The 25,853-nt window shown below is 39.5% G+C and overlaps 1 protein-coding gene across 6 annotated transcripts in view; it reads left to right on the top strand.

The window, feature by feature from the left end:
* The first annotated feature begins 13,287 nt into the window (after nt 1-13,287).
* The window catches only part of SLC25A15 (solute carrier family 25 member 15), a 36,272-nt gene continuing 23,706 nt past the window's right edge, over nt 13,288-25,853 (top strand). Inside the window, exons 1-2 of one of the 6 annotated variants that reach the window (XM_069064613.1) lie at nt 13,288-14,259; nt 16,617-16,740. In XM_069064613.1, coding sequence (XP_068920714.1) covers nt 14,209-14,259; nt 16,617-16,740 — 175 coding nt within the window. In that variant the 5' untranslated portion in view covers nt 13,288-14,208. Of the gene's footprint in view, nt 14,664-14,744; nt 14,896-15,649; nt 15,716-16,616; nt 16,741-25,853 lie in introns of those variants that run through there. The other 5 variants (XM_069064615.1, XM_069064616.1, XM_069064617.1 and 2 more) reach the window with 5 other exon arrangements.

The following is a 25,853-nucleotide window of genomic DNA, read 5'->3' as shown; positions in this document are numbered from 1 at the left end:
ATTGTAACAACATCACAGCTCCAAGAAATGACAAAAATGAAGATTTCAGAGAAGAATGGGAAGATTTATAAATTTGATGAAGAGCAAAATTAATAGAATCAAGAGAACAATACATATGACTACAATCATGCAAATGAAAATAATACTAAAAATGACCTTGCAGACTGACTGCATTAAATGTAATGGTCAGTTTTATTCTCAGAGGATATATGATAAAACACAAACCCATTTTCTTTGTAAAGAGATGGGAAATTAAGGATATAGACTATTGTATACACTGATTCTTCTGAGAAGGGAGAATTAGAGAAAAGGTAGATTAAGGAGAGATTATTATTAAGAAACAGATTCTAAGGATATACAAAAACATTTCTGGTGCAAAGAACGAGAATCTGAGTATATGCCATCAAGAAGAAAGCAAGGAACTGTTCCCCCTTCTCAATAAGCTAATATCCTATTTGCCAAAATAACTTTCCTAAAGAGTAGGTCTGACTGTGTCACTTCTACTCAATAAGTTCCAGTGGTTCCTTGATACCTGAAAGATCAAACATAAATGCCTCTATTTAGCATTTAAATATCTTTACAACCAGGATTCTATCTACCTTTACAAACTTCCTATACTTTACTCCCTTCTAATCACTATGCAATCTAGTTATACTGGTTTACTTGATATTCTTCACTCACAATACTCCACCTCCTGTGCTTATGTTTTGGCACTGAGTTCTTCTTCCCTAATGCTGCCCTCCGCACCCCACCCCCCATGCTTAGAATGTATTTCCTCCTTATTGTAAAGTGCTTAGCACAGTGCCTGGCATATAGTAGGTACTATATAAATAGTAACTATTATTAACCTCTTGGCACCCCTTATTTCTTTCAAGATTCAAGAAATATTTTCTACATAAAAACTTTTCTTCCCCCCTTCATATGATTGTGCATTCCCTCCCCAAACTATTTAATAGTAATTTAGTATAAATTATGCATATGCATATATATGTGTGAACATGCATGTACACATATACATATATGTGTGCATATATAGGTAAACATACATATACATTTTATAGATATACATATACTATATATACACACATATGTAGGATATTGCTCCAACTTGCACTAGAACTAAAAATATTGAACTTCCAGGGAGATAAACTGCTGCCTCAGGTTTTAGCAGTAACCCTTTATATGGCTATTCCTTTTATTGTAGCTCCTGAGCCCACACTGGTATGCTTCTCCTTTAATAATCAGTCAATTAGACTTAGCTCTTTCAGGAAAAGCATTTATTAAAATGGCATAGGAAGAATTGGTATGAAACATTCAGAAGCTTAAGATATATTTTTCTATAAATACATACAGGTTGATGGTATGAATAAGTTCAGATTAAAGAATAATGATGGCAAAACAAACATATAGGAAAGACATGTTGCAAAGAGGTCACTTAATTACTGGTGCTAGAAATTCTTTTCCCTTTTATACGTTCCTCACATAACTCCCCTTATGTGTAGTTCTTTGCTGAGAGAGTCACTCAGCTGAGGTTCCAGGATCTACTCCTTTCTTAAGTCTATTTGAATATCAGCAGCTACTCCCTCCACCCACTCTTCCTTGTTTGTATGGTCATCTACATTGCACATCGTGATAATGTAAGATAATATCCTCCAACTTTCCTCCTCTTATGAATTGGTCTAAGGAGGGAAGAACACACGCACACAGTTGGATACAGAAATGCATTTCACTCAACAGGAAAATAGGCATGAAAGATGACAAGGGAGAATTAGAGAAAGGGTAGATTAAAGAGAGATTATTCTTAAGAAAACAAATTCTGAGGATACACAAAAATATTTCTAGTGCAAAGAAAGAGAATCTGAGGTTATGCCTTTAAATTGGGGAATGACTGAACAAATTATGGTATGTACACATGATAGAATATCACTGTTATAAGAAATAATGAATAGGATGGTTTTAGAGAAATGTGGGAAGTTTTGATTGATTTGATACAGAGCCAAGTGAGCAGAACCAAAAAAAAAATGAATTTTACAATGACAAAGATATGATAAAGATGAACAACTCTGGAAGAATTAGGCATTCAGATCAGTATAATAACCCACCACAATTCAGAAGAATAAACATGCTACCCACACTCTACACATGGTTAATGCAGAATTTTTTTTTTTGACAATAAATGTTTGTAACATGAGTTTTGTTTTTCATTCTCATTGGAGGGGAGGGTAGTAGGAGAGAGAGGAGGGTTTTTGCTGATTGAAAAAAATACATATATAGTTTTAAAAAGTGAATAAAAAATAAAATTAAAATGAACCTCTTCTCCCAGTGCCCTTTCCTGAATTGAGCAAATTAAAAAAAAAAACCCAACATAAAATATATACATATCTGCATAGTCTGGCAAAATAAATTCCCACATTAGCGATGTTTAACAATGTATGTCTCTTCCTCATGTTCAGTTCATTACCTTTCTATCAAGAGAAGAATGGTGTGTGTCATCTTTATTATTTTAGACTTTTGGTTTATCATTGTATTGATCAGTGTTCTAAAGTCTTTCAAAGCTGTCTTTCTCTATGATATTATTATTGTATAACTTGTTTTCCTAGTTCTGTTCACTTTACTATTTATCAATTCATATAGATTACTCATTTTACTGTGAAACTATTCATCTTTCCTTATGGCACAATAATATTCTATTACATTCATATACCAAAATTTGTTTAGCCATTCCCCAAAAACAAGATACCTTCTTAGCTTTCAGTTCTTTGCCACCAAAGAAAAGGTAAGTGAACTTATCCACAGCATTCAAAACTTCTCCATTTGCTGTAACTGATGGTTCCACATATGGATGGTGTGGTGGTGGCTAATGGAACACCTGTGTTTTCTTGGTGTTAATTGTTAGGCCAAAATTAGCACAAGCAGCAGAGAACTGATTCATACTTTGTTGCTTCAGAGACTGCATTGAGTGCACAATCATCTGCAAACATAAAGTCATGTACCAATACTGCCTCCATTTTGGTTTTGGCTTGTAGTCTTTTCAAATTGAAGAATTTACCATCAGTGCAGTAGATGACTTTGGTGCCATGTTCATCCTCATTGAAAGCATTTGACAACAAGGCTGAAAACATCATGCTAAAAAGCATGGGAGTAAGCACTTAGCCTTGTTTCACTCCATTGGTGATGGGGAAGGCATGAGAGCATTGTCCATTATCTAAAACCTGGGCAAGCATGCCATCATGACATTGATGTGCAATGCTAATGAACTTCTCTGGGCAACCCAACTTTGACATAATTTTCCATAAGCACTCACAACTAACAGTATCAAAGGCCTTGGTCAGATCTACAAATGTTGTATACAAACCTCTGTCCTGCTCCTGGCATTTCTCCTGGAGTTGTCAGGCAGCAAATATCATATTGACTGTTCCTCTGACCTTTCTGAAGCCATGTTGGCTCTCAGGTAGATGACCATCTTCCAGGTAAAGGATCAGCCTATTAAGGAGGACTCTGGCAAGAATTTTCCCAACAATGACTAAGAGAGAGACTCCCCTGTAATTGTCACAGGACAATCTATTTCCTTTACCTTTATAGAGATGGACAATGGAGGCATCTTTGAACTCCCGGGATTCACCTTGGTAGTGTACTTTCCAGGTATGTACACATTGATAATGAGGTTGACACACACATATTGCCAGAGCTATCTCAGTGTTTGGGAGGCTCCAAAGGAAAGTATGGGAGAGAAGAGGTATTAGACTGACTACTAAACTGAAGGTCTACAGAGCCATTGTGCTGTGACCTCATTGTTGTATTCCTGTGAAATCTGAACAGTCTACCAGTGCCGTGCCAGGAAACTGAATCATTTCCATTTGAATTGTCTCAGGAAGATTCTGAAGATCATCTGGAAGGATAATGTACAAGACATTGAGGTCCTTACTGGAACTAAACTGCCAAGCATTCAAACTCTCCTTCAGAGAGTGCAGCTCTGATGGGCTGGCCATGTTTGTCAAATGCAAAACATAAGCTTGCCAAAAAATTGTTTTATGGAGAACTCACACAGGCAAGCATTCATGTGGTAGTCAGAAGAAGAACAAGGACACTCTCAAGGTTTCTCTCAAGAACTTTGGAATTGATTGTGTGACATGGGTGACACTGGCACAGGACCTCTCAGCATGGTGTGCCCACATCAGAGAAGGTACTATGCTCTATGAGCAAAATGGAATTGAAACAGCTCAAAGGAAATGCAGGTTGCGCAAATTTAGAATAAGTACCCCAAATGTTCACATGGATTATTTGTGCCCAACCTGAAAGAGCATTCCGAGTTCATATTGGTCTGATCAGCCACAGTTGGACACTTTGAAACTTGACTTTAGCATAGTGATATCATTTTGGTCTTTTTTGAGAATGAAGAATAACAACCAATCAACCTAAGAAAAGAATGTCTATGACTATTTTCTACATGTATATACTTTTTATAATTTTTTTTTTTTTGCTTTTTGGAGGGGGATTGGGGTTGTGACTTGCCCAAGGTCACATGGCTAGTTTTTGTGTTAAGTGTCTGAGGCCAGATTTGAACTCAGATCTTCCTGACTCCAGGGTCAGTGCTCTATTCACGGTACCACCTAGCTGTCCCCTTTTTATAAAATTTTAAAATAATATTTTATTTTTTCTTCAGTTACATGTAAAGACAATTCTTAACTTCATTTAAAAAATTTTTGAGTTTCAAATTTTCTCTCTCCCTCCTTTATTATCTCCTTCCCTGAGACAGTAAGCAATTGGTTATAGGTTATACATGTTCAGTCATGCAAAATATATTACCATATTAGTCATCTACATGTATATATTCTTTCCTCTTTTTATTTCTTTGGGGGTTATAGGTCTAGTGAAAGGGAAATTTTTAGAAAGAATAATTTTTCTTTCTTGAAAATATTTTCTTGAAAGGTGTCCTGCATTAATATTACTATTGCTTTGTTTAGTAAATAAAAAATTCTAAGCTTTTTGTCTTTGTATAACTTGAATGTGGAATTTTTTTGTTTCATGCTATAAAATCTAAGTTGGAAGTTACTTGGGTCAGAAAGAGTTAGCAGCATAACTTTGCTTGACTGAACCTCTCTCCCAGCAGAGATACTTGTGTGCTAATAAATTGTCTAAAATAGTTTGGGGGCTAAAAGGCCAGTTTCTCAATCTCCTTGATAGTCATGACCTAGCCCTTCAGTCTACCTTACCAATACACAGAGAGGGTTATTCTCTTGATCTTGTCATCACTCACAAGTGATCCATTTCCTTCTTTATAAACTTGGAAAATTCTTTAACTGATCATAATCTTTTATCATTTGACCTTTGCTATGTCTTATGATTCCTAATTTTGTACTTTGTACTCACTGTGAGTCATTTCTTATCAAGCTATTATTCCCTGCACTGATTACACACTCTTTCCCTCTCTTGACCTTTTTGTGAACCAATTCAACTATACATTAACTTCCATTCTCAAATCACCTGCTCCTTTGTTCTATCACCTATCATGTTTTTCCAATCCCCTCCCCCAGATTACTCCCATCCTTTTCCTCTTTCATCTCTGTTCATGTGCTGCTGAATAGAACTAGAGAAAATCATGAAACTTCCATCGTCCTTATTCTTTTTCTTATCTTCAGTCTCTCCCTATATTCTAACTCCTTTTCTGCTATCTATAAACATTTCTCTTGATCTTACCATTTCTACTAGTTATCATCCTCTATCTCTCCTCTCCTTCATGAACTTCTTTTGAAAGCAATCTACACCAGATGCTTCCATTTCCTCTCCTCACATTTTCTTCCATGCCCTCAGCAATCTGGTTCCTAACCCTATTATAGGACTGCAAATGTCAGTGCCCTCTTAATTGCCAAATCTAACGGTCTTTTTTTTTTTTGCCTTTTGGAGAGCAATTGGGGTTAAGTAACTTGCCCAAGGTTACACGGCTAGTTTTTTTGTGTGTGGGTGTTAAGTGTCTGAGGCCGGAACCAATCTCGGGTCCTCCTGACTCCGGGGCCAGTGTTTTACTCACTGCGCTACCTAGCTGCAGTAAAGACCACCCTAATGGTCTTTTTTTCAATCCTGATCCTTCTTGATCTCTCTGAAACATTTGACTCTATTGATCACCCTCTCCTCCTGGATAGTCTCTCCACACTAGGTTTTGGGGGGACAACTGCTCTCTTCTGCTTCTCCTATCTGTCAAACTACTTAACCATCAGTCTCCTTTGTTCTTCAGTTTTTTATTTTTTAGTTATTCTTCCATGTTACCTATCCATGGTCCCCCTGGTTCTGTCCTGGGCTTTCTCCTCTTTTCCCTCTATAGAGTCTCACCTGGTGATTCTATCAGCTCCCATAGGTTCAATTATTATCTCCATGGAGTTGATTCCCAAGTCTATATATCCATCCCTGGTCTTTCTCTGGAGTTCCAGCAATGGCCTTTTGGATTTTTCTAATGGGATGCATGGGCATTTCAAACTCCATACATTCAAAGCAAAACTCAACTTTACCCCCAAATCTTCCTGTCTTCCTAACTTCCCTAGAATTGTCTAGAGCAGGGGTGGGGAACCTGTGGCCTCAAGGTCACATGTAGCCTTCTAGGTGCTCAGTTATGGCCTTTTGACTGAGTCCAAATGTTACAGAACAGATCCTTTTATTAAGGGAATTTGTTCTGTGAAGTTTGGATTCAGTCAAAGGGCTGAACTTGAGGACCTAGAGGGTTACATGTGGCCATAAGGCCACAGGTTCCCCACCCCTGGTCTATAGCATGTAATCTTGATGTTATCCTTACCCTCTTATTTATACTCTCCTCAGATATCCAATAAATTGCCAAGTCTTTTCACTTCTACATTCACAACCTCTCTTGTATATATGTCCCCCTCTCTCCACTGAAGACAACCATAATTCTAGTTCAGTTCCTAATTACCTATTGACTGGACTATTGTAATGCCCGCCTAATGGGTCTCTTTGCCTCAAATCTCTTTCCTTCTTAATCTATCCTCTACTTATCTGTCAAGATAACTTTTCAAAACATAGATCTGATCATGTCAGCCTCCAGGATAAAATATCAACTCCTTTAGCCTTTAAAGGTTTTTTATATCCTGGCTTCTTCCTACCTTTACAACCTCCTTATGCCTTACTCCATTCTATTTACTGTATAATCTAATTACAATTTTTTTTCCCTAAAAGTTGGAACAACTTACTTTTTGTTCTATGCAGTTTTTATTTAAAATTTCTTGTAAATTGAAAACAACTTTTGGCTTTTGGGGAAAAAAAATAGTGGTTTTAAAGGAGTTCAGTAGTTCTCTGGACCAACCTGGTTGTATTCCAAATGGAACTACTTGACTGCCCTTTACTCAAATCACTCTGACTTTCATTGAATGACCAAGATCTTTTAGCCCAAGCCTCAGTGACTTGTTGTTTAGGTTTTGATGGTTTAGAATGAGTGTAAATAGAAAATATCTTCTATTCTGGTTAGAGACTTTGAAGGTCTTCCCCTCCCAGACTGATATTTTTGTGATGACCATCTTTTGTCTCAATTCTTACCTAAGAATGGGCATGGCCTGGGAAAGACCTTAATTTAGAAAGAACGAGGCCATCCCCTGCATCCAGGGCTATCTCCAGTTGTCTAGTCTTAGGTCTTACTCCTGGACTCTCATGACTCTGGAGGAGATAGTGAGGCTGATGACTGCACAGTTCTGCTTCACTTAAATCCAACTTATGGGTAAGTCAAGACATCATTCTCATGATGTCATTGGTCCTCTTTGAGAAAGGACAACAATAACAATCCAATTATATTGGCCTATTTGGGGTTCATTAAGCATGACATCCCATCTCTCTTCTCTAACTATACTTTATCCTTGGAATGTGATGCCCCTGCTCTTTTACCTTTTAGTTTCTCTGACTTCCTTCAAGACTCAACTCAATTCTCTTCTTATGCAGTAGGTCTTTCCTAGTCCCCTCAGCTGCTAAGGCCTTCCTCTCTCAGAATATCTTCCATAGTTATTTACCTTATTAGATGTCTCCGTATTAGAAAGAAAGCTCTTGGGGCAGCCAGGTAGCACATTTAGTAAGAGCACTGGCCCCAGAGCTGGGATGACCTGGGATCGAATCTGAGCTCAGACACTTAGCACCCACACAGAAACACCTGCCCGGATTACCTTGAGCAAGTTACTTAACCCCAATTGCTTTAAAAAAAGAAAGAAAGAAAGCTCTTTGAGGGTAGGATCACATTTTTGCCCTTATTTGTTTCTCCAGCATTTGGAACTATATCTGGTATATAGTAAGTGACTTTTCTTCCATATTCTTCATTTTACAGATGAAGAAAAACTACCCAAGGTCACATAGGTAGTAAGTGGCAGAGCTAGGATTTGAACCCAGGTCCTCTGACACCAAATATAGGTTTTTTAGCCAAAGACTAATATCTAAAGTTCACTTAATGTTTAATGCAACTAATCCTTTTATTTTTTCTTATTATTTATGAACTAAAAAGCACAATGCTTTTCACATAGGTACTTAATATTGTTGAGTTAATTAGTTGAACTATACTTATAGTTGTTTCCAATGTAAAGTTCTATAAAATATGTAGTCTCCTTTTGTAACACTATCCCAGTACTTTTCCCCCCACTGGCTGGACAGTTCTTTATTCTTACTACACATAGTTTTTAGGATTTAGCTGGAAGAGCTTGCTTTCTTGGGTGGGTTCAAAGCCATATTTTTACAGGTTTTAGGGTCAAAAGTTCCTTCTTTTCTTTGGAGGGGGAAAGGCAAGGAAATTGGGGTTAAGTGACTTGCCCAAGGTCACATGGGTAATAAACATTAAGTGTCTGAGGTCCAATTTGAACTCAGATCATCCTGACTTCAGGGCTGGTGCTCTATTCACTGAATCACCTAGCCACCCCTAAAAGTTCCTTCTTTAAAGTCCTTTTTTTTTTTTTTAAGCAATTGGGGTTAAGTAACTTGCTCAAGGTTACACGACCAGTTATTTCTGGGTGTGGTGCTAAGTATCTGAGCCTGGGATTCGATCCCAGGTCATCCCGACTCTGGAGCCAGTGCTCTTACTCACTGAGCCATGTGGCCGCCCCTTTAAAGTCCTTTTCAATTAAATGTGCTACAGCTTCCAAAAAGAGTTGCTTGGCAGTCAGTGATTCCTTATGTGTCAACTGGAGCTCAATAGGACACATATGGCTTGAGTTTGAAGCCTGTCAAATATGGAACCACAAACTCAGGAACCATTTCCTTCACCTTCACAAATTTCCCACCTACAGAAAGGTCAGTAAACTTGGCTCCTTGACCTTTGTAGAAGGTTCGGGGACCTCACTTGCTTTTCCATTTGCTCATTCTGTCTGCCCCTCAGACGAGGCCTTGAGTCAGAGCTGAAAGGAGGCCCATCCTTTGTATCTCAGCTACTCACAATCCAGCCACAAGCTATCCTGGTATTTTAAGGACTCTTGCAGGGTACAAATTTCCTGCCCTCCCCCCCCCCTTTTTTCTGGCGAGCAATTGGGGTTAAGTAACTTGCCCAAAGTCACATGGCTAATAAGAGTGTCAAGAGTCTGATGCTGGATTTGAACTCAGGTCCTCCTGACTCCAGGACCAGTACTCTATTCACTGTGCCACCTAGCCACCCAAATTTTTCCCCTTTTACAAAGAAAGGGACAGAAACCCTATCTACCACCTAATCTGGGACCAAAAATAAATGGTGATGTTGAATTGAAATAGAAAAACATCCTTTTGCTCATTTAGAAAATTTAAAGTAGGGATGACACACATTTTCATTTTCTGTGCAGTGTTCAGGTCACAATTTGTTCACTTTTAAAAGAAATAATGACATCCTTTGTATAAACTGCCTCATGGCTGTTGTAAGCAGGTATCCTGTTTTCGTGGAATTATTCACTTTTTAAAAAAGTATCATTAACCAACATGTTGAGAAATCTCTTAGAAACAACAATCTGTTCACTTTTTTCCATTTTTCAAGACTGATCATTCTGCCCCTAACCCTCACCAACGTCACACTGACTGCTTTAGAACAAAGATAGCCAGTTACAAGTGATGGTTGTGCAATCCCAACACAGGCAAACAGCAGAAGTCATGAACAAATCGGAGGAAACATGCAAACTTGTTTTCTTGCTTTAAATCCACATTTAAAAGCAAAAACTTGTGTCTCTAACTTCTGTCCAACCCCAGTCAATTGGAGATGATGTGTAGTCATCCTTAGAACAAAGTCACTGGAGATTAAATTCTGCAAGATCTTGGTTAAAAATAATACCAAAGCTAAGTAGAATGGATGGGCACTTAAGACAACTGATGATGAGGCCTGTGCCTCACTCTCTAAGGGTCCATATGATCCTAATTAAGCCATTTGAATCCCCTTTATTTATCTTCCCTTTTATAAACTAGAAATAGTGGAAGCAATCAGCAATTCAAAAGGATGTTTAGAAGTAAACATTTTTTTAAAAAAATTTTTAAATTTTTTTCAAAATTTATTTTATTTTATTTTATTTTTGCTTTTTGGAGGGCAGTTGGGGTTAAGTAACTTGCCCAAGGTCACACGGCTAGGTTGTGTGTGTGTGTGTGTTAAGTGTCTGAGGCCAGATCCAAACTCAGGTCCTCCTGACTCCAGGGCTGGCGCTCTACTCACTGCGCCACCCAGCCACCTCCAGAATTTATTTATTTTTAGTTTTCAACATTCCTTTACACAAGATTTTAAGTTCCGAATTTTCTCTCCATTGAAGTAAATATTTTTTAAAGTATCCAAGATTCTAAAAAGGTGCTGTTATTACCAAATACTCTTAAAATGGAGTACCCTATTGGAAGGAGCTCCTGATTTCTTTTAATAGACACACATTCCAGATAAGATATTAAAGTTGAAAACATGGAAAACAATGGTTAGAGGACAATGTTAACAAAGTTAGGTCCTGTGCTCAATCCTTTCATAGGCTGGTTGCTTCACATAAAGACAAACTGTCCCTGGTTGAAGACTAAACCCCTAACCTTGACCTGTATTGTAAATACCTACCACTGAACACAAGGGAAGATATAGATAGCTTGATGTAAATCCATCTCACTATTACTTGAAACATAATTTAAAGTGCATGTAGAAGTGGGTAGAAAGCTAGATTTGGATACAGGAAGACTTAGGTTTAAATCCCAACTCAGACACTTGGTAACTGTGACCCAGGCCAAATCACATAACCTCTCTGAACTTTGTTTCTTCATTTGTAAAATGGATAAAATAATACCATGAATATTTATGAATATTACACAAGAATCCATGCTGAGCATTTTGCACATCTTAAAACTCTCCATAAATGGCAGCTGTACTAATAATAATGATAGCTAACATTTATATAGCACTTTAAGGGTTGTGGAGCACTTTACAAATATGATCTCATTTTATTCCCATGCCAACCATGGGAGGTAGGTGTTCTTATAGCTATTTGATGTGTCAGTAATATCATTGCAGAATGGAGGGAGCAATCTTCAGAAGACAAGGAAGGGTGTACATAGAGGGGCTGGCTTTGGCAAAGAGAAGAGCTATCTCTTCATCTGAGGCCAAACTGTCTAGAGTGTAGACAGTACTATGGAAGCTGGAAAGACAGGAGGGTTTGGGGGGGGGGGCAAAGCTGAGTTATGTGAAGTTTGAAATGCCCATGGGACATCCCATTAGATATATCTAAAAGGCCATTGGTGATGAGGGACTGGAGCTGCAGAGAAAGACCAGGGAATATCTATCTGTCTAGATGATAATTCAACCTATAGAAGCTGATGAAATCAACAAGTGAGACTCTCTAGAGGGAAAAGAGGAGAAAGCCCAGAACAGAACCATAGGGGACACAGATGGTTAACATGGATGAATAACTGAAAAGCAAAAGACTGAAGAACAAAGGAGACTGGTGGTTAAGTCATTTGACAGAGAGGAGAACCAGAAAGAGTCCCAAAACCTATTGTGGAGAGAGTATTCAGGATGAGAGGGTGATCAATGGAGTCAAGTGTGTCAGAGAGCTCAGGAAGGATCAGGATTGAAAAAAATGCCATTAGATTAGGTAATTAAGAGGTCACTGACATTTTTGGTTGTAATACAGAGTCAGGAGCCAAATTGTGGAGGGTTTAGAAGAAGAAAAGGAAAGGAGAACAGAAATAGAAGCATCTAGCTTAGATTGCTTTCTTAAGGAGTTCATGAAGGAGAGGAGAGATGAAAGATGATAACTGGTGGAGATAGTAGGATCTAGAGAAATGTTCGTTGATAGCAGAAAATAAGCTAGTAGATAGGGAGAGACTGAAGATAACAAAGAAAATGAATAGCTTTTCATTAGATAATACATTGAAATTTTTGAATGCTTTTATGTATGTTTATTTCGCCAGAGGAAAAGTAGTAGGTCCTTGATAAGATTCACTATTACTGTTTACAAAATCCATTACTTAACTAGTCCCCTAGGTGACACAGTTAAGTAATAGCAATGGTCTAGGTCAGGAGTCAGGAAGACTTGATTTCAAAGACTGCCTTAGACATTTACTTGCTGCATCGTCTCTGCGGGGACTCCCTCAGTCTCTTCAATCGGTGTGAGAATCCATCCAGTGAGATAACTTCTGCAATTACAGCTATAAAATAGTTATCATTGGCTTCTTGGACATGTGCAAATGACATGAGCCTTTAAAATAAGAGGGTTGGATTGGACGATCTATAAGAGCTCTTTAGAGGTAGAAGGTGTGAAATGTTACAATTCTGTTAAAAGAAAATTTAAAAGTCATACCCAACTTTTAAATCAACTACATTCATGTGAGATTCTTATAATCTGTGGGGGTTCAGCTTCATACTCAGGGTAAATAGCTACTGTCAAATTATTTAAGTAGTAAGTCTACTGAGTTTCAGTAGACTTTAGGGTTAAATTGCCAGTAACATCTTGCTTGGTATTGTCTTTTCGGGTGAAAGAATGTTAAAATGTATTTTCTATGATGCAATACTACAACACCACATGGAAAAATGCTCTTGGTAAGTAGACAGAATGGTATTAAACTTTAAGAAAGAAACCTCGTTGGAGGAAATGAAATTAGAAACATAGTATCTGAGCCAAGGCACTTTGAATAGGAACATTACTTCCTGAGTATTACTATAGATGGCCGTGGGCTTCTGCCTCATAAGAGTATGGAAGAGATGTCTACTTTCCCCTCCTTATGCTTGAGTTCCTTTGGAACTCGGGGCCGTCTCGAAAAACGAATTACACCCCCCCCCCCACTCTTCTCCCTCCACTCCCCCGAAGGGTACTGTATTTATAAAGTAGATCCTTTTTCTATTAGGAGCTCTCCAACACCAAGAATAAGCAGACATTTAAAAAAAATGCAATCCTAAAGAAAAAAGTCATAGCAGTTATTAAAGGACTTCAACCGCTACTCTAGCTCTTGAAAAGCTGGGGCATTTTGGTCTTATTAATGTGGCATCCCTGGAATGGAGTCCTGTCTATAAGAAATAAATAGATCAATCAAGTATTTGTACCGTCAGAGTGAGCATTCAATATATATGCTTTTTAATTGGTATAATATCATGAATTCTCGTTCCCAAGGAGAAATGGCTTTCTCTCAAGCCCCCTTTCGGGGCGGGGCCAGAACCGGCCAGGGCCGGGGATGGGGGCTGCAGAGGCAGAAGAAAGCCTTTCCTCAGTAATGGTTTTGCATTCATTTCCCAACATTACATCCCAAAGTGCTCTTCTTCACTTTTCCTTAGTCCCATGCTCCTTGAGTTACAACTAAAGTCTTCCGTCAAAGCGAGCGACTTTAAAAAAAATTTATTTTTCAACATTCATTTTTAAAATTTGAGTTTCAAATTTTCTTCCCCTCTCCAGCCCTTCTCCCATGTATTGAGAAGGCAATAGGATACCTATTATCCATAAGAAGTCACAAAGTTACTCATTTCTAAATATGATCCCATTAAAACCTAGGCCCAGGAACTGAAAGTCACTTGATAAGCCCAAAGTCTTCTAGCGCCAAGCACAAACCCAGTCTACCAGATTGGATGGTCCTCCGTCCCCTTCCTGCCTTCATTACATCTCAAAACTGAAGTCAAGGAGCCCGAGGGGGTGGGGGTGGATAGGAAAACCGGATTAGAATAGGGCTAAAGAGTGATTCCACTGAAAACCAATTAGAGAAGGTCCATTCCACTGCTTCCCGCCTGCACACCCGGGAGGGCAGCGACGGCGGCTGCGGCGCAGGAAGCCGCGGATGCGCTGGGGTCCCCACGAAGGGGACGCGCAGCGCTCTTTGGAGATACAAGTTGCGTGGTAGGAGCTCTAGAGGCCACTAGCTCGGGGGCGGAGTGCAGTCCAGCTCAGCGGAGGCTTCTAGCTGACTTCCGCTTTCCCGGCTAGCTGGCGGAGCTGGGGAAGAAGGCTTAGAGTGGGCAGGATGGCCGGGGCAAGGGGGCAGGCGAGGAGGGCTGCACTGTGGGGCGCGCTACAGTCGTGCGTCTATATAAGTCTGTGGGGGCGGGGCGGCAAGGGTGTAACACGTACCCCGGGTTAAACAGCCTGGTCAGGGCCTTGGAGTGAGTGCAGCTACTGCCTCTAGCACTCTCACACCGCGTAGAGGCGGCGGCGGAGGAGGAGACAGAGGCGGCCGTCCCTCGGCGCCCGGCGCATTGGTGAGCAGTGCGCGGCGCAGGCCCGGGTCTTTGCAATGTGCGTGGGGCACCTCGGGGAAAGGAGGGGGAACCCTGTACTCTGGGGAGAGTAGGGAAGGTGAATCTTCTAGTTTCCTCCTTCCGCTTGGTTTCCTGGGTTTTCCCGGGAACTGGCTCTGACGTCTCCCTGCCCCTGACACGTGCTACACATACCTGCAGCGCTCCTGGGGACTAGAGGGCGGGAGGGACCCCCCTACATGCTTTGTCCCCCCAACTCCAACCCCGGGAAGGTGAGAGGGGGAGCTGCAGGAATCTCGTTGGAGGGTTTTGTGCCGCAAAGATTTGAGAATAATATGCCCATAACAGCTGGAAGCCAGTTGTTTCCCCTCCTCGGGGCCCCCCCTCGCCTAGTTCCTGCAACTGTCAGTCACGGTATCCTTTCGTCCCCTGAGTTTCGTCCTCAGTGGTGTCATTTGGTGGCTGACCTTAGCTGTGCCTCTTCGCAGAGAAACCAGGCGGTTTTATGAATGGGATGATGCCCTTCTATGTCGGTTCATTGTAAGATGGGTGGGAGGCAGCTTGGGCATTTGCAACTCTTTTTTATTTTTTAACCGATGCAGTTCTCTGGAGGAAAATGTACCCACCCTCGCCCCAAATCCCTAGTCTAAGACACCTGTTTTCCTCAGGAAGGAGAAAGGTGCCGCCTGTTGAAAACTGTTGCCACCTGAAAAGTAGCTTCATTGTTTCTTCTTTCTGAGGTCACATCCTCTACAGTAGAAATTGATTAAAAACAAAGTGGGGTGGTGGGAATAGTTAGCATCAAACCTTGGCTTTCGTACTAGCAGTTGAAAGTTCACAAATCCGCTTTCCTATGTCCAAGCATGGCCTTTCCCTTTCTAGCCTTCACCAAGTCAGAGTTGTGGGCAATTACTACCATATCTCCCTGCCTTGGACCTGCAAATAATTACCATTATGTCCTGGTAGACATTTTTACCAAGTTCCTTAGTCTGACTAACAAAAGTGTTAACTTACTTGCTTCAACAGAGTTATGCTCAACTGTATTCTTTTTTGATGCGGGGCTCATTCTTGGGATCTGGTCATACTCAAAAGGTGCATTTAACAGAATGTCTACTCTAAACTATCTTCACATTTCTCTACCATCACACCTTCTCTACCCCGCCCCCCTCCGTAAAGGTGTCACAAGGTTATTGGTATCTGCTATTAATCACACTTTTTCCAAAACAGTACAATATAAATATAGTGATAATTTTCCATATTAATGAATGTGGGTTTTCATTAAATCCTGTTGGCTGGACTGGAAGTCTTCAGTGGAAAACCTGCATTGCCATCACTCCTCAGAGATGAAGATTGATTCTTGTTTGCACTGGACGAGATGATTGTTGAGGTCCTTTCTCAGACATTTTTGGATTTTCAATCCCCCTTTGGTCCCTTCTTTTCTTCTTACTCCTCTCCTCCTTAAAAGCAAAACTGAATTTATTAGAAACAAAGGGGTAGAGCAGTTTGTTTTGTTATTATATTTCTTGTTTTTATTACTGCTTCTTAGGAGCCCTGGCCGTTGCATGAGGTTTGGAACTGATCTGTTATGTGGCTTTAGAACTTTAATTTGGATCATGGGACAACTAATCTGCCACATTTATAGTTGATAATTTAACTCTTCTGTCCTAGTTTCTAGTAACTCATCAGAATTCTTCTCAAAGCAATACCATTAGATTTTGTGTAGTTTGTATATTGATTTCAGTTGCTCTCAATTCTCCATTCTCCAGTAATGTTGTAACTTTGCAATTTAAAAAATCTGTGATTTTTTTTTTTTAAGAGTGAGGTTCAATGATACCACACCAATCCTTTTTTTAATGTATCTCAGCTTTCCAGGGATACAAAGTACATAGTAAGTCCTCATTATTTGAGAGACAGTCATTAGTTATCAAGTCTGTTATAATCAAACTGGGTACTGCTAAAGGCTTGGTTAACATTGGTTTTTCTTTCTTCTCAGGGGTATGCATTAGCAACCATAAGCTCTGGATATTTCTGTTCCAAGAGGGAGGCAAACAGGTGGGGCAATATGAAGTCCAATCCTGCCATCCAGGCTGCCATTGACCTCACTGCAGGGGCTGCAGGTAATTCCAGACAACATTCAATCCCTCTAGTTCTCTCTACACCTTCTCAGGATGAGACTGGTGAAAGCCTGTTAAGGTGCTTCCAGTCTCCCTGGAGAAGCCTCCCTGTTACTATGTAACAGATCCATTCTAGAGAATTTAACATGTTCTTAGAACATTACAGAAGGAACATATTCTTTCCATCACTTTCTCATTACTGTTTTATAATGTTTCCTTTTGAGATCTAGTGGACTATTGAGAGAAGCAGGAAAAGCAAATATTAGTTTACTCTTACCTTAAGAGTAGGGACTATTCTGTTCCCCTCAGCCCCCTTCTGTCTAAAGCACAACGAGTGCATAGAAGGTGCTTAAATAGTCTTTCAATTTGTGATTGATCTTCCTTTGACAGTCAGTCTAGTGGTCTATAGACTCCTCAAAATAGTGTTTTTAAATGCATAAAATAAAATATATGGAATTACAAAGAAAACTAATTGTGTTGAAATACTTTCAGAATATTTAAAAGATATGTTTGGCCCCAACCTAAGAATCTCTGTCGAGAGCTTACTGTGTATATCCATATAAGAAATAAACAAAGAGATTAATTTCAACAGAATAATATAGTTGTGTACTAAATAATCCCCAAAACTCCTTGACAAGTTTCTCTACCACCTGGGAATATTCTTGCCTCAAGTTGGGAATCCCTGTCCTAAGTAAATGGTAAGCAGTTGAATTTTACCTGAATGCAGCCTTATGGTTTCCTAATTCTACAGATTTGTTTTAGTCCCATAAAATGTAAGCTGTATAAATTTCTGAAATGTCTTTACAGACTTGGAAGGTTTTTTTTTTCTTATATCTCTCCTAATGAAGGCTGAGAAGGTGGGCTAATATCCTTCATTCAGATATTGTTGCTGCTGTACCTGTATCTCTTAAGCAAAAATTAATGAAATTTAGTGTCCCCAGATATGGATAGATGTGTTTTTCATTCCTCAGTCATTCTAGGGAATGCTTTTGTACTTATTCATGTCAAGAAGCTTCAGGATTCTCGTTTTATCCCATGAGCATATTTGCTCTGACAAAGAATTTCTTTTAAAATTACTGTAATTGTAATTTCTTTCTATGACTACAGGCAAGTCACTTGCCCTATCTGAACTTAGTTTCTTCATCTATAAAATGAAGGGTTTGTACTACAGAAACCTCAAGGTCCCTTCTAGTGTTAAGGTTCCATGTGAGATCAGGTGAATGAATAGATGTTCCCTTTGGACACAGTATTTTATGTATTTAAAGGACAATAATTCTGGATTTAGTTACTGGGATGCTTCTTATCATAGATCACAACTTTTTGCTTTGACCAATAAGTAGTATTTGAGAGCAAAAAGATATAGTCACAAGGTACACTCATTGTTTCCGGTCAACCTCCGTGAAGCCATTATCCATTAAACATACTGAGTGTCTGTTGTATGGAGCTTTGCTAAGTTCTGTGTAAGATACACAGATATATAAGATATGACTTGCCAATGAGAAGACCAGCAAGCCTAGTTAAAAAATCAACTGACCCCAGGGGAGAAATAGAAAGTGTCAGGTGTTGAGCAGGTAAAATCCCCTGGACCATACTTTTTCCTCATACCTTGGGGAAGGTAGTCCAGGACTCTGAGCCCAAGAACCTTGGAATATTGGTGCTACCCAGACCATCAACCCTGCTTCCAGATCAACTTTGCATCCATTACTGAGAGGAGTGATTCTTGTAGAGAAAGGACCCATCATCCCCACTACTATTTTGTTGTTGTTGTTCAGTCATTTCATTTGTATCCAACTCTTTCTGATCCCATTGGGGGTTTTCTTAGCAAAGATACTGGAGTAGGTTGCCATTTCCCTCTCCAGCTCATTTTACAGATGAGGAAACTGAGACAAAAGAGGGTTAAGTCACTTGCCCAGGGTAACATAGCTAGTAAGTGACTGAGGCTGGACTTGAACTCAAGTCTTCTTGACTCCAGGCCTGGCACTCTTTCCACTGTGCTCCCTAGTTTCCCTCCCACTACTACTACCTACAGTCAAATACCACCAATGGGCGAATAAATCTAAGAGGCCTGGGGAGAGCACCCTCCCCCATCCCCAGCCTCACTGTACTTCCAGCCAAGCCCCCATAGCCACAGACCAAGGAAGCAGCTCTTGTAGGAGTGAGGCTTATCGATTGCCTTTGCAGGGGTACAGTCCCTGCCCTCTCATCAGCCTCAGCTACCAACAGCCTGGAAAAGAAATTTCTCATTGACAAAGATCTTGGAGTTATCAGTGGTTAGCATCAGCAATGGATAATGGCTTTTATGAATGGAATGGACTTTAAAGAAGATGCATTGTCCTCCATTTTGTCATTGAACCCTAAGAAAAATGGGGCCTTTCCAGCTGACTTGCCTATGAAATCTCTGTGTTTTCTCCAGCTTTAGAATGTAATCTCCTTATGATTAAGAACTGTCTTTTTATTTTTCTGTGGGGTTCTTTAGCACTTATCACAGTACTTTACATATTTTTTATTCCCCCCCCCCCTTTTTTAACAACATGGCTACTGTGGAAATATGCTTTGCATGACTTCATATATATATATATATATATATATATATATATTTATATATAATGGGTATTATATTCTTGCCTTCTCAATGGGTGGGGAAGGGAGAAAATTTGGAACTAAAAAGAATTTTTTTAAAAAAGTGCAATGTTTTGCACATTGTAAGCACTCAGTAAATGCTGGGGGGTTTTTTGTTTGTTTTTGGTTTGTTTTCCCATTTAGACATTCAAAGAGCTTATAGCCTATTTAAGAGAACCCCACTATTATTGGCCTGAAAGATTCTTAGAGGATCTTGGTCTTAGAAGACTTACACTGGGGCAGCCAGGTAGCACAGTGAGTAAGAGCACCGGCTCCAGTGTCGGGATGACCTGGGGATGGAATCCGGGCTTAGACACTTAGCACCCACCCAGAAACACCTGGCTGTGTAACCTTGAGCAAGTTACTTAACCCCAATTGCTTTAAAAAAAAAAAAAGAAGACACACTATTCCCTGTAAATTTTAGGGTAGAGTCTCTAAGAGAAGATGCTTCCCAGGGAACAGGGCGAAATGAACTTGGATAGATTCAGAGGCAGATAATGCACAATCTTGACTACAGGTATCAAGGAGAACCCATTGTGAAGGATTCTAACTAAGGAAATGAAACATATGTGGTATATTGGGAAGATCAATCTGGCAATCTTGTATTGAATGTTAGAGGCCAGAGTTGTTGGAAGCAGGGAGACCAGCTAGAAGGCAATTGTAGGGATTGAGACTTTGTGCTGAGGTGATGGGAGTGATTATGGAGAGAAATTTAAAAAAAAGACACCACAAGATTTAGTAGGAGATTGACTAGGGGATGAAGGTGAAGAAATGATTAAAAAGAAATCTCCAAAGTTTTGTGGACTGAGAGAATAGGAGAATGTTGATGCCCTTGGCAGATATGGGGTAATTGGGAAAGGGACCTGTTCTTTTGGGGGGATTGAGAAAAGAATGACTTTCATTTTGGACCCAGAGTTTGAAGGGATGACATTCAAATGGGCATTTCTTGGAGGCAGTTGGAAATAGAGGACCTAGAGTTAGGCATTGGAAACTTTTGAGTGGTTTATTTGGAATTACATAGAAATAAGCTTAGTACCTCCTTAAGCCCCAAGTATCAATTGAGGTCTGAAGGTACAACTAAGATGAAGAAACTAAAATAAGTGGCTTGTCCAAGGTCACACTGATAGTAAGCATCAGAGATGGAATTTGAACCCATATCTTCTAACTCTAGTGAGCCAGAGATATTTCTGCTGCACAATATGATCTGTTACACTGATTTTTGGATATCACTTGTCTTACACATGTTCCATACCGAGGAAAGGAAATTTGAAAGGGAGATGAATTCTTTATTTGATTAAATGGCAGAGTACCAGGCTTAGAATCAGGAGCACCTGAGTTCAAAATCTACCCCCATATACTTGCCAGCTGTGTGATCCTGGGCAAGCCACTTAACCTCTGTTTGCCTCAGTTTCCTCATCTGTAAATTGAGGAAAATGATAGCACCTACCTCCCAGAGTTGTGAAGATCCAATGAAGTAATAATTATAAAGTACTTTGCAAACCTTAAAGGCCTCTATAAATACTAGCTCTCCTCCTCCTCTTTCCCTCTCCCTTTTTCTTCTTCCCCTCCCTGTCTTTTTGCCTTACCCTTCTTCCTCCCCCCTTCTTCCCTAATTAATATTTTGATTGTCAATGAATTCATTTCCCCCCACCCCAATGTTAGTAAATCTCACCTCACTGGTTTATAAATTGTCGGAGTGGTTTTACCAAAGCATGTTGATTATTTACTCTTATTCACATAGGTCTTTTCTTCTTAGAAACTCAAAGTATTTTATATATATATATACACACACACACAATGACTTTTAATACCTTTATTTAATACCTTTAATGATATTTAATCATTATATGGAGAAATTATCAAAGACTTGTGGTTTTCCCCAGGTTCTATTTCCATTAACATAGATGGTAGCCTTTTACCCCTTAATAGAAGATTTCATGAGTTGTCAAAAATTCAGTGTCTGATAGCTAGCCCTTTGGTAGTTATACCTTCTGGACTTAGCCAGGCTGGTCTTTTACTTGGATGGTACTTGAAGCCTTTTCAGTTTCAGTAAGACCTTTCAGAACTTAAATTCCATGGGCACAGGCTTTATGAACCTGGGATCCCTCCTGTGCCACGATGAAGTACCAGAAAAGGACTTGTGCAGCTCTTGGCAAAAGCAACAGTTCCCATCTATAATCTCTTGGACTGGAGTTACCCAGTTATCATTTGTTTTCTAGGAGCAAGATGGGTCATTTGTAGTTGTTATTTTCACTGTGTTAATAGCAAAGTGATCGCTAACCTTAGAAATAACTGGTTTAGTAGATAAGAGTGCTAGAAAACAGAAAAACGAATTTTAGTTCTGGCTATTTTATGAATTCACTGTGACTTTTGGTCAATCACAACTTTTTTTTATGTAATACGGAGATAATGGTGTTGCCTTGCCTATCCCACAGGGTGTTCAGGATCTGTGAAGGAATACATGGGAAGATGCTTTGTAATTTAAAAGTGCCACATAAATAAACAATAAACAATTCACTATTTTTCAATATTGACTATACAGAGGCAAATAGAAAAAGCCAACTCCATTCATTTTTACTAACAGTGTCCCCTAAATAGAAGAGAGGGAAACTCATGGGCATATAAGAAGGAAAAAGTATGGGATGGCAGATTTTTAAAAGCGATTGGCCTGAACACGGTAGCCCTTAGAGCCCACCTGGCCTTGTACTTAGATCATGGGGTTCTTTGTTGGGTCATCTTTGTTCCTTAGACCCTGTTGCCACAATGTGTCCTGTAGTTGTCAAGCTAAAGGCCTCTGTTGCTCCATGCTGTTTTTCAGGGCACAATACCCTATCATGAGCCCTTTTCAGCACTGCACATTAGGTGACCTTGTAGTCTTGTGGAAAAATACTTTGTTCCTCTCTGAAGAGAGATCGATTTGTTTATTTTGAAGTGGATGATGGAAGGGCTTCTAACAGGTTTTGGTTTGTTGACCTCTCAAGTCCCACTGGGTAAGGTAAAGTATTAGGCAACCACCCCATTTTGTCCTCTCCTGCTCCTGGAAATTGATATATACATATTGTGGGTATCTGGTCATGGTGTAGGGGTACATCATTGTTTCATAAAATGAGATACTAGAACTTCAGTTGATATTCTGTGGGTCTTAAAAACAGATATCATAGGTGGGGAGGGTAACTTGGAAGGTGAGGGAGTTGGTTGATAATATAAAGAAAAAAGGCATTTCTAACCCCCATAGCACAAAAATACAAGAATAATTTGATTGGCTTCAGAGACATCATAGATCTTGTCATTTAATTAACCTTATGTCTCAATATCAATTTATTTTAAGATCTCTCCAAAAGGGGGTCCATCCGCTGGAGGCATTTTGGTTTTAATGTAAGGCTTCCTTAGTTGTTTAAATAACTTTTAAATTTAATCTCTTTTTTAATTGAATCTCTTGAATTCCAAGGATATAAATAAAAGTAATTGTGAGCATTTTAGGTGAGTGAGTATATTCTGTTCCATCAAGCCATAAGAAACAGTGTGGCTAGAGAGAAGACCTCAGAATAAGGAAGACCTGAATTCAAGTCACCACATTTATTGACACATATTGACCTTGGTCAAGTCATTTATCCTCTCAATATGGTGTGACCATGGTCAAGTCATTGACCAAGGCCTCTAAAGCTATAAGATGAAGAGTAGATGCTGATTTTCATTGGTTGAAGTTTTCCTCATCAGGAATTCCCTATACTAATAAGATCACAGGACTTCTTCACCAAATAAATGGCCTACTTCTAATTTTGTGGGCAAGATATCCAGTATTGGCGATCAAGAGACTTGAGTTTTGATTTTGTCTGATATTTACATCCATGTAATCTTGGTCAAGTTAGCCATCCTCTCCATTGGTAAGATAAAGGGATAGTATTAAATGACCTCTTAAGTGTCTTCTAGCTCTAAAAAAAATGTCGTGACTTCATGATTTTGAAAGGTTTTGAGAAGCATTATTAGATGCTATTAACTCTTAAAAATTATAATTATTTATTTCCCCCCAATTTTCCTCTTTTATTCTTACCTCCCCTCTTCCCCCCCCCCCCCACACACACAGACTTAAATAGTGAGAGAAAGCCTTCTTGATTCTTCAAGTTTGCTTTTAGTAAATCCAGAGGGAAAGCAGTGTGTGATATAGTGGAAAGAACACTGAACTCTGGGATTCAGGAGCCTTGGATTCTAGCTTTGGCTTTGCCATGAACTGGTTGTAGGAACTTGGACAAAATCGTTTTTTCTATATTTGTAAAGTTAAGGGACTTCATTAGATGAACTCAGAGTTTTCTTTTAGTTCTAAAGATTATAAGAAAAGCAGAAATGTCCTGAGATTCTAATTTTACAACTGTTTCTCTCACAAATGTAAGCCTTATTTTGTTCTCGAACTCTCCAAATGCTTACCTCCATATTTTTGTAATTCTTTGCTGACTATGCTGGGATGCTGAGTTTTGTCCAGATGCTGGAATTCTTACTGATCTATAGCATTTCTTCCAAGGACTTATCCCAGTAACTTTAACCCTTTGCTGAAAATTGAATCCTGTGGAAGGACATCCTTGTTTAATAGAGGCAGAAAACGGGAGGCAAGTCAGCAGACCTAACAGAAAATGCAGATTCTTCCTCTCAAAGCATCTAATAGTCTTTAAGAATCAGGATGTCATGGTGTGGCTCTCAGCCTTGGATTAAGGTTTGAGCAGGAGGTACTGAAATCCACACTCACTACTACTTAAAACAGAAGATGTCAGGTTTTTTTTTTAAATTTTATTAATATCTTTTGTTTTTATATCACCTGTATTTCCCAGGATATTCCTTCCTCCTCTCCTTCCCAGAGAGCTATCCCTTAGAACAAAATTAAAAAGAGGAGGGGAACCCAGTTTGGAAAAACTAACCAACATGTCAGAAAAGTTGGACATCATAGTTAATGTTCCACCTCTTCCATAGTATTCCACCTCTAAGAAGATATTAGGGAGGGGGGACCTGCATCCTCATAAGCCTTCTTTGGGGTCAAACTTGTTCATAATAAATTTTCAGCATTCAGTTTTGAGTTGTTCTTTCCATTTAGTTAGGGTTGATTTTTTTTTTATTTGTACTCTTCCTCTCTAAAAACAGATGCAAAGCCTCCTTTCTGGGAGGCTCTGGGAATTAGTGCATAACCAGAGGGGCACCAATGATGGGTGCAGAGAATCTATGGGCATGAGCAGCTATTGGCTTCATCCTTCTTGCCAAATCTGTATGTTAGTGATAGAGAAATCCAGTATTAACCCTGAGGTTTCAGTTTAGAAGTTGGGGTCAATGGTGGTAGAGAAACCAAGCTTGGTATTAGGGGTTAGAGGGAAGACTTGAGTTTTCTGGTAGAGTTGGTTAGACTCAGGAACCTTCAAACTGTCCCTTGTATCCCCTATAAGATAGACATACTTATGTCACTGGCAGGATCAAGAGCCCTTCACACAATCTAGATTGTTCATAGGGATGCTGGTCCCAGGGCCCTGGCACCTCTGCTAAGAGACTTCTTACTAGATGTATTGCTTGCCACACCTCTGTTTCATGCTGTCCTAGATTTGGAACTGGAAGGGACCATAGAGGTCATCTACTCCAACCTTATTTTACAAATGAGGAAACTGAGGCCCAGAGGGGTTAAGTGCCAGTGCTTAGATTATTTTCAGGCAGCTTGGTAGGAGAATGGATAGGGTGCTGGGCCTGAAGTCAGGAAAACCTGAGTTCAAATTTGGTCTCAGGCACTTGCAGCTGTGTGACCCTGGACATATCACTCAACCTCTGTCTGCCTTAGTTTCCTCAATTGTAAAATGGGGATAATAGTAGCACTTACCTCCTAGGTAAGTTAGGGTTAAGTGAGATAATATTTGTCAAGTGCTTAGTTAGCATAATATCTGGCATATAATAGAGGCCATGTAAATGCTAGCTTTTATCATCATCATCATCATCAGTAGTCCTAACATAGTCATATGGTTACTAAATGGCAGAGTAGGGATTTGACCCTAAACCCAGCATTCTTTCCACTATGCCATGCTCCTTCCTTTTCCCCCTTTCATTATTTAAATAGGCAAGTCACTTCATCTCTGTCTGATTCTGTTTCCTTGACTGTAAAATATCCCAGGGTTGTTGTGAAGGGCAAATGACATAATTATAAAACACTTAGCACAGTGCTTGGCACACTGTAAGCACTAGATAAATATTAGATAGTGTTAGTTATTATTAAACAATAAAACAGAAACAACCTCTGTTTAAATAGTTGAACTTAATAGACAGCAAATTTTGTTTTATTATTTTTTTTTTGCTTTTTTTTTTGGAGAGGGAAGGCAGGGCAGTTGGGGTTAAGTGACTTGCCCAAGGTCACATAGCTAGGGGGGTGTGTGTGTGTGTGTTAAGTGTCTGAGGTCAGATTTGAACTCAGGTCCTCCTGACTCCAGGGCTGGTGCTCTATTCACTTCGGTGCTTGAGCAAATTTTATTCATGTAAAA

Source organism: Petaurus breviceps, unplaced genomic scaffold (assembly GCF_028583685.1).
Source record: "Petaurus breviceps papuanus isolate PSGF00001 unplaced genomic scaffold, PetGlider_PUasm1.0 90639, whole genome shotgun sequence".
Lineage (NCBI taxonomy): Eukaryota > Metazoa > Chordata > Mammalia > Diprotodontia > Petauridae > Petaurus > Petaurus breviceps.
Note: the sequence above shows the minus strand (reverse complement) of the source record. Positions and strands in the feature narration are given on the sequence as shown.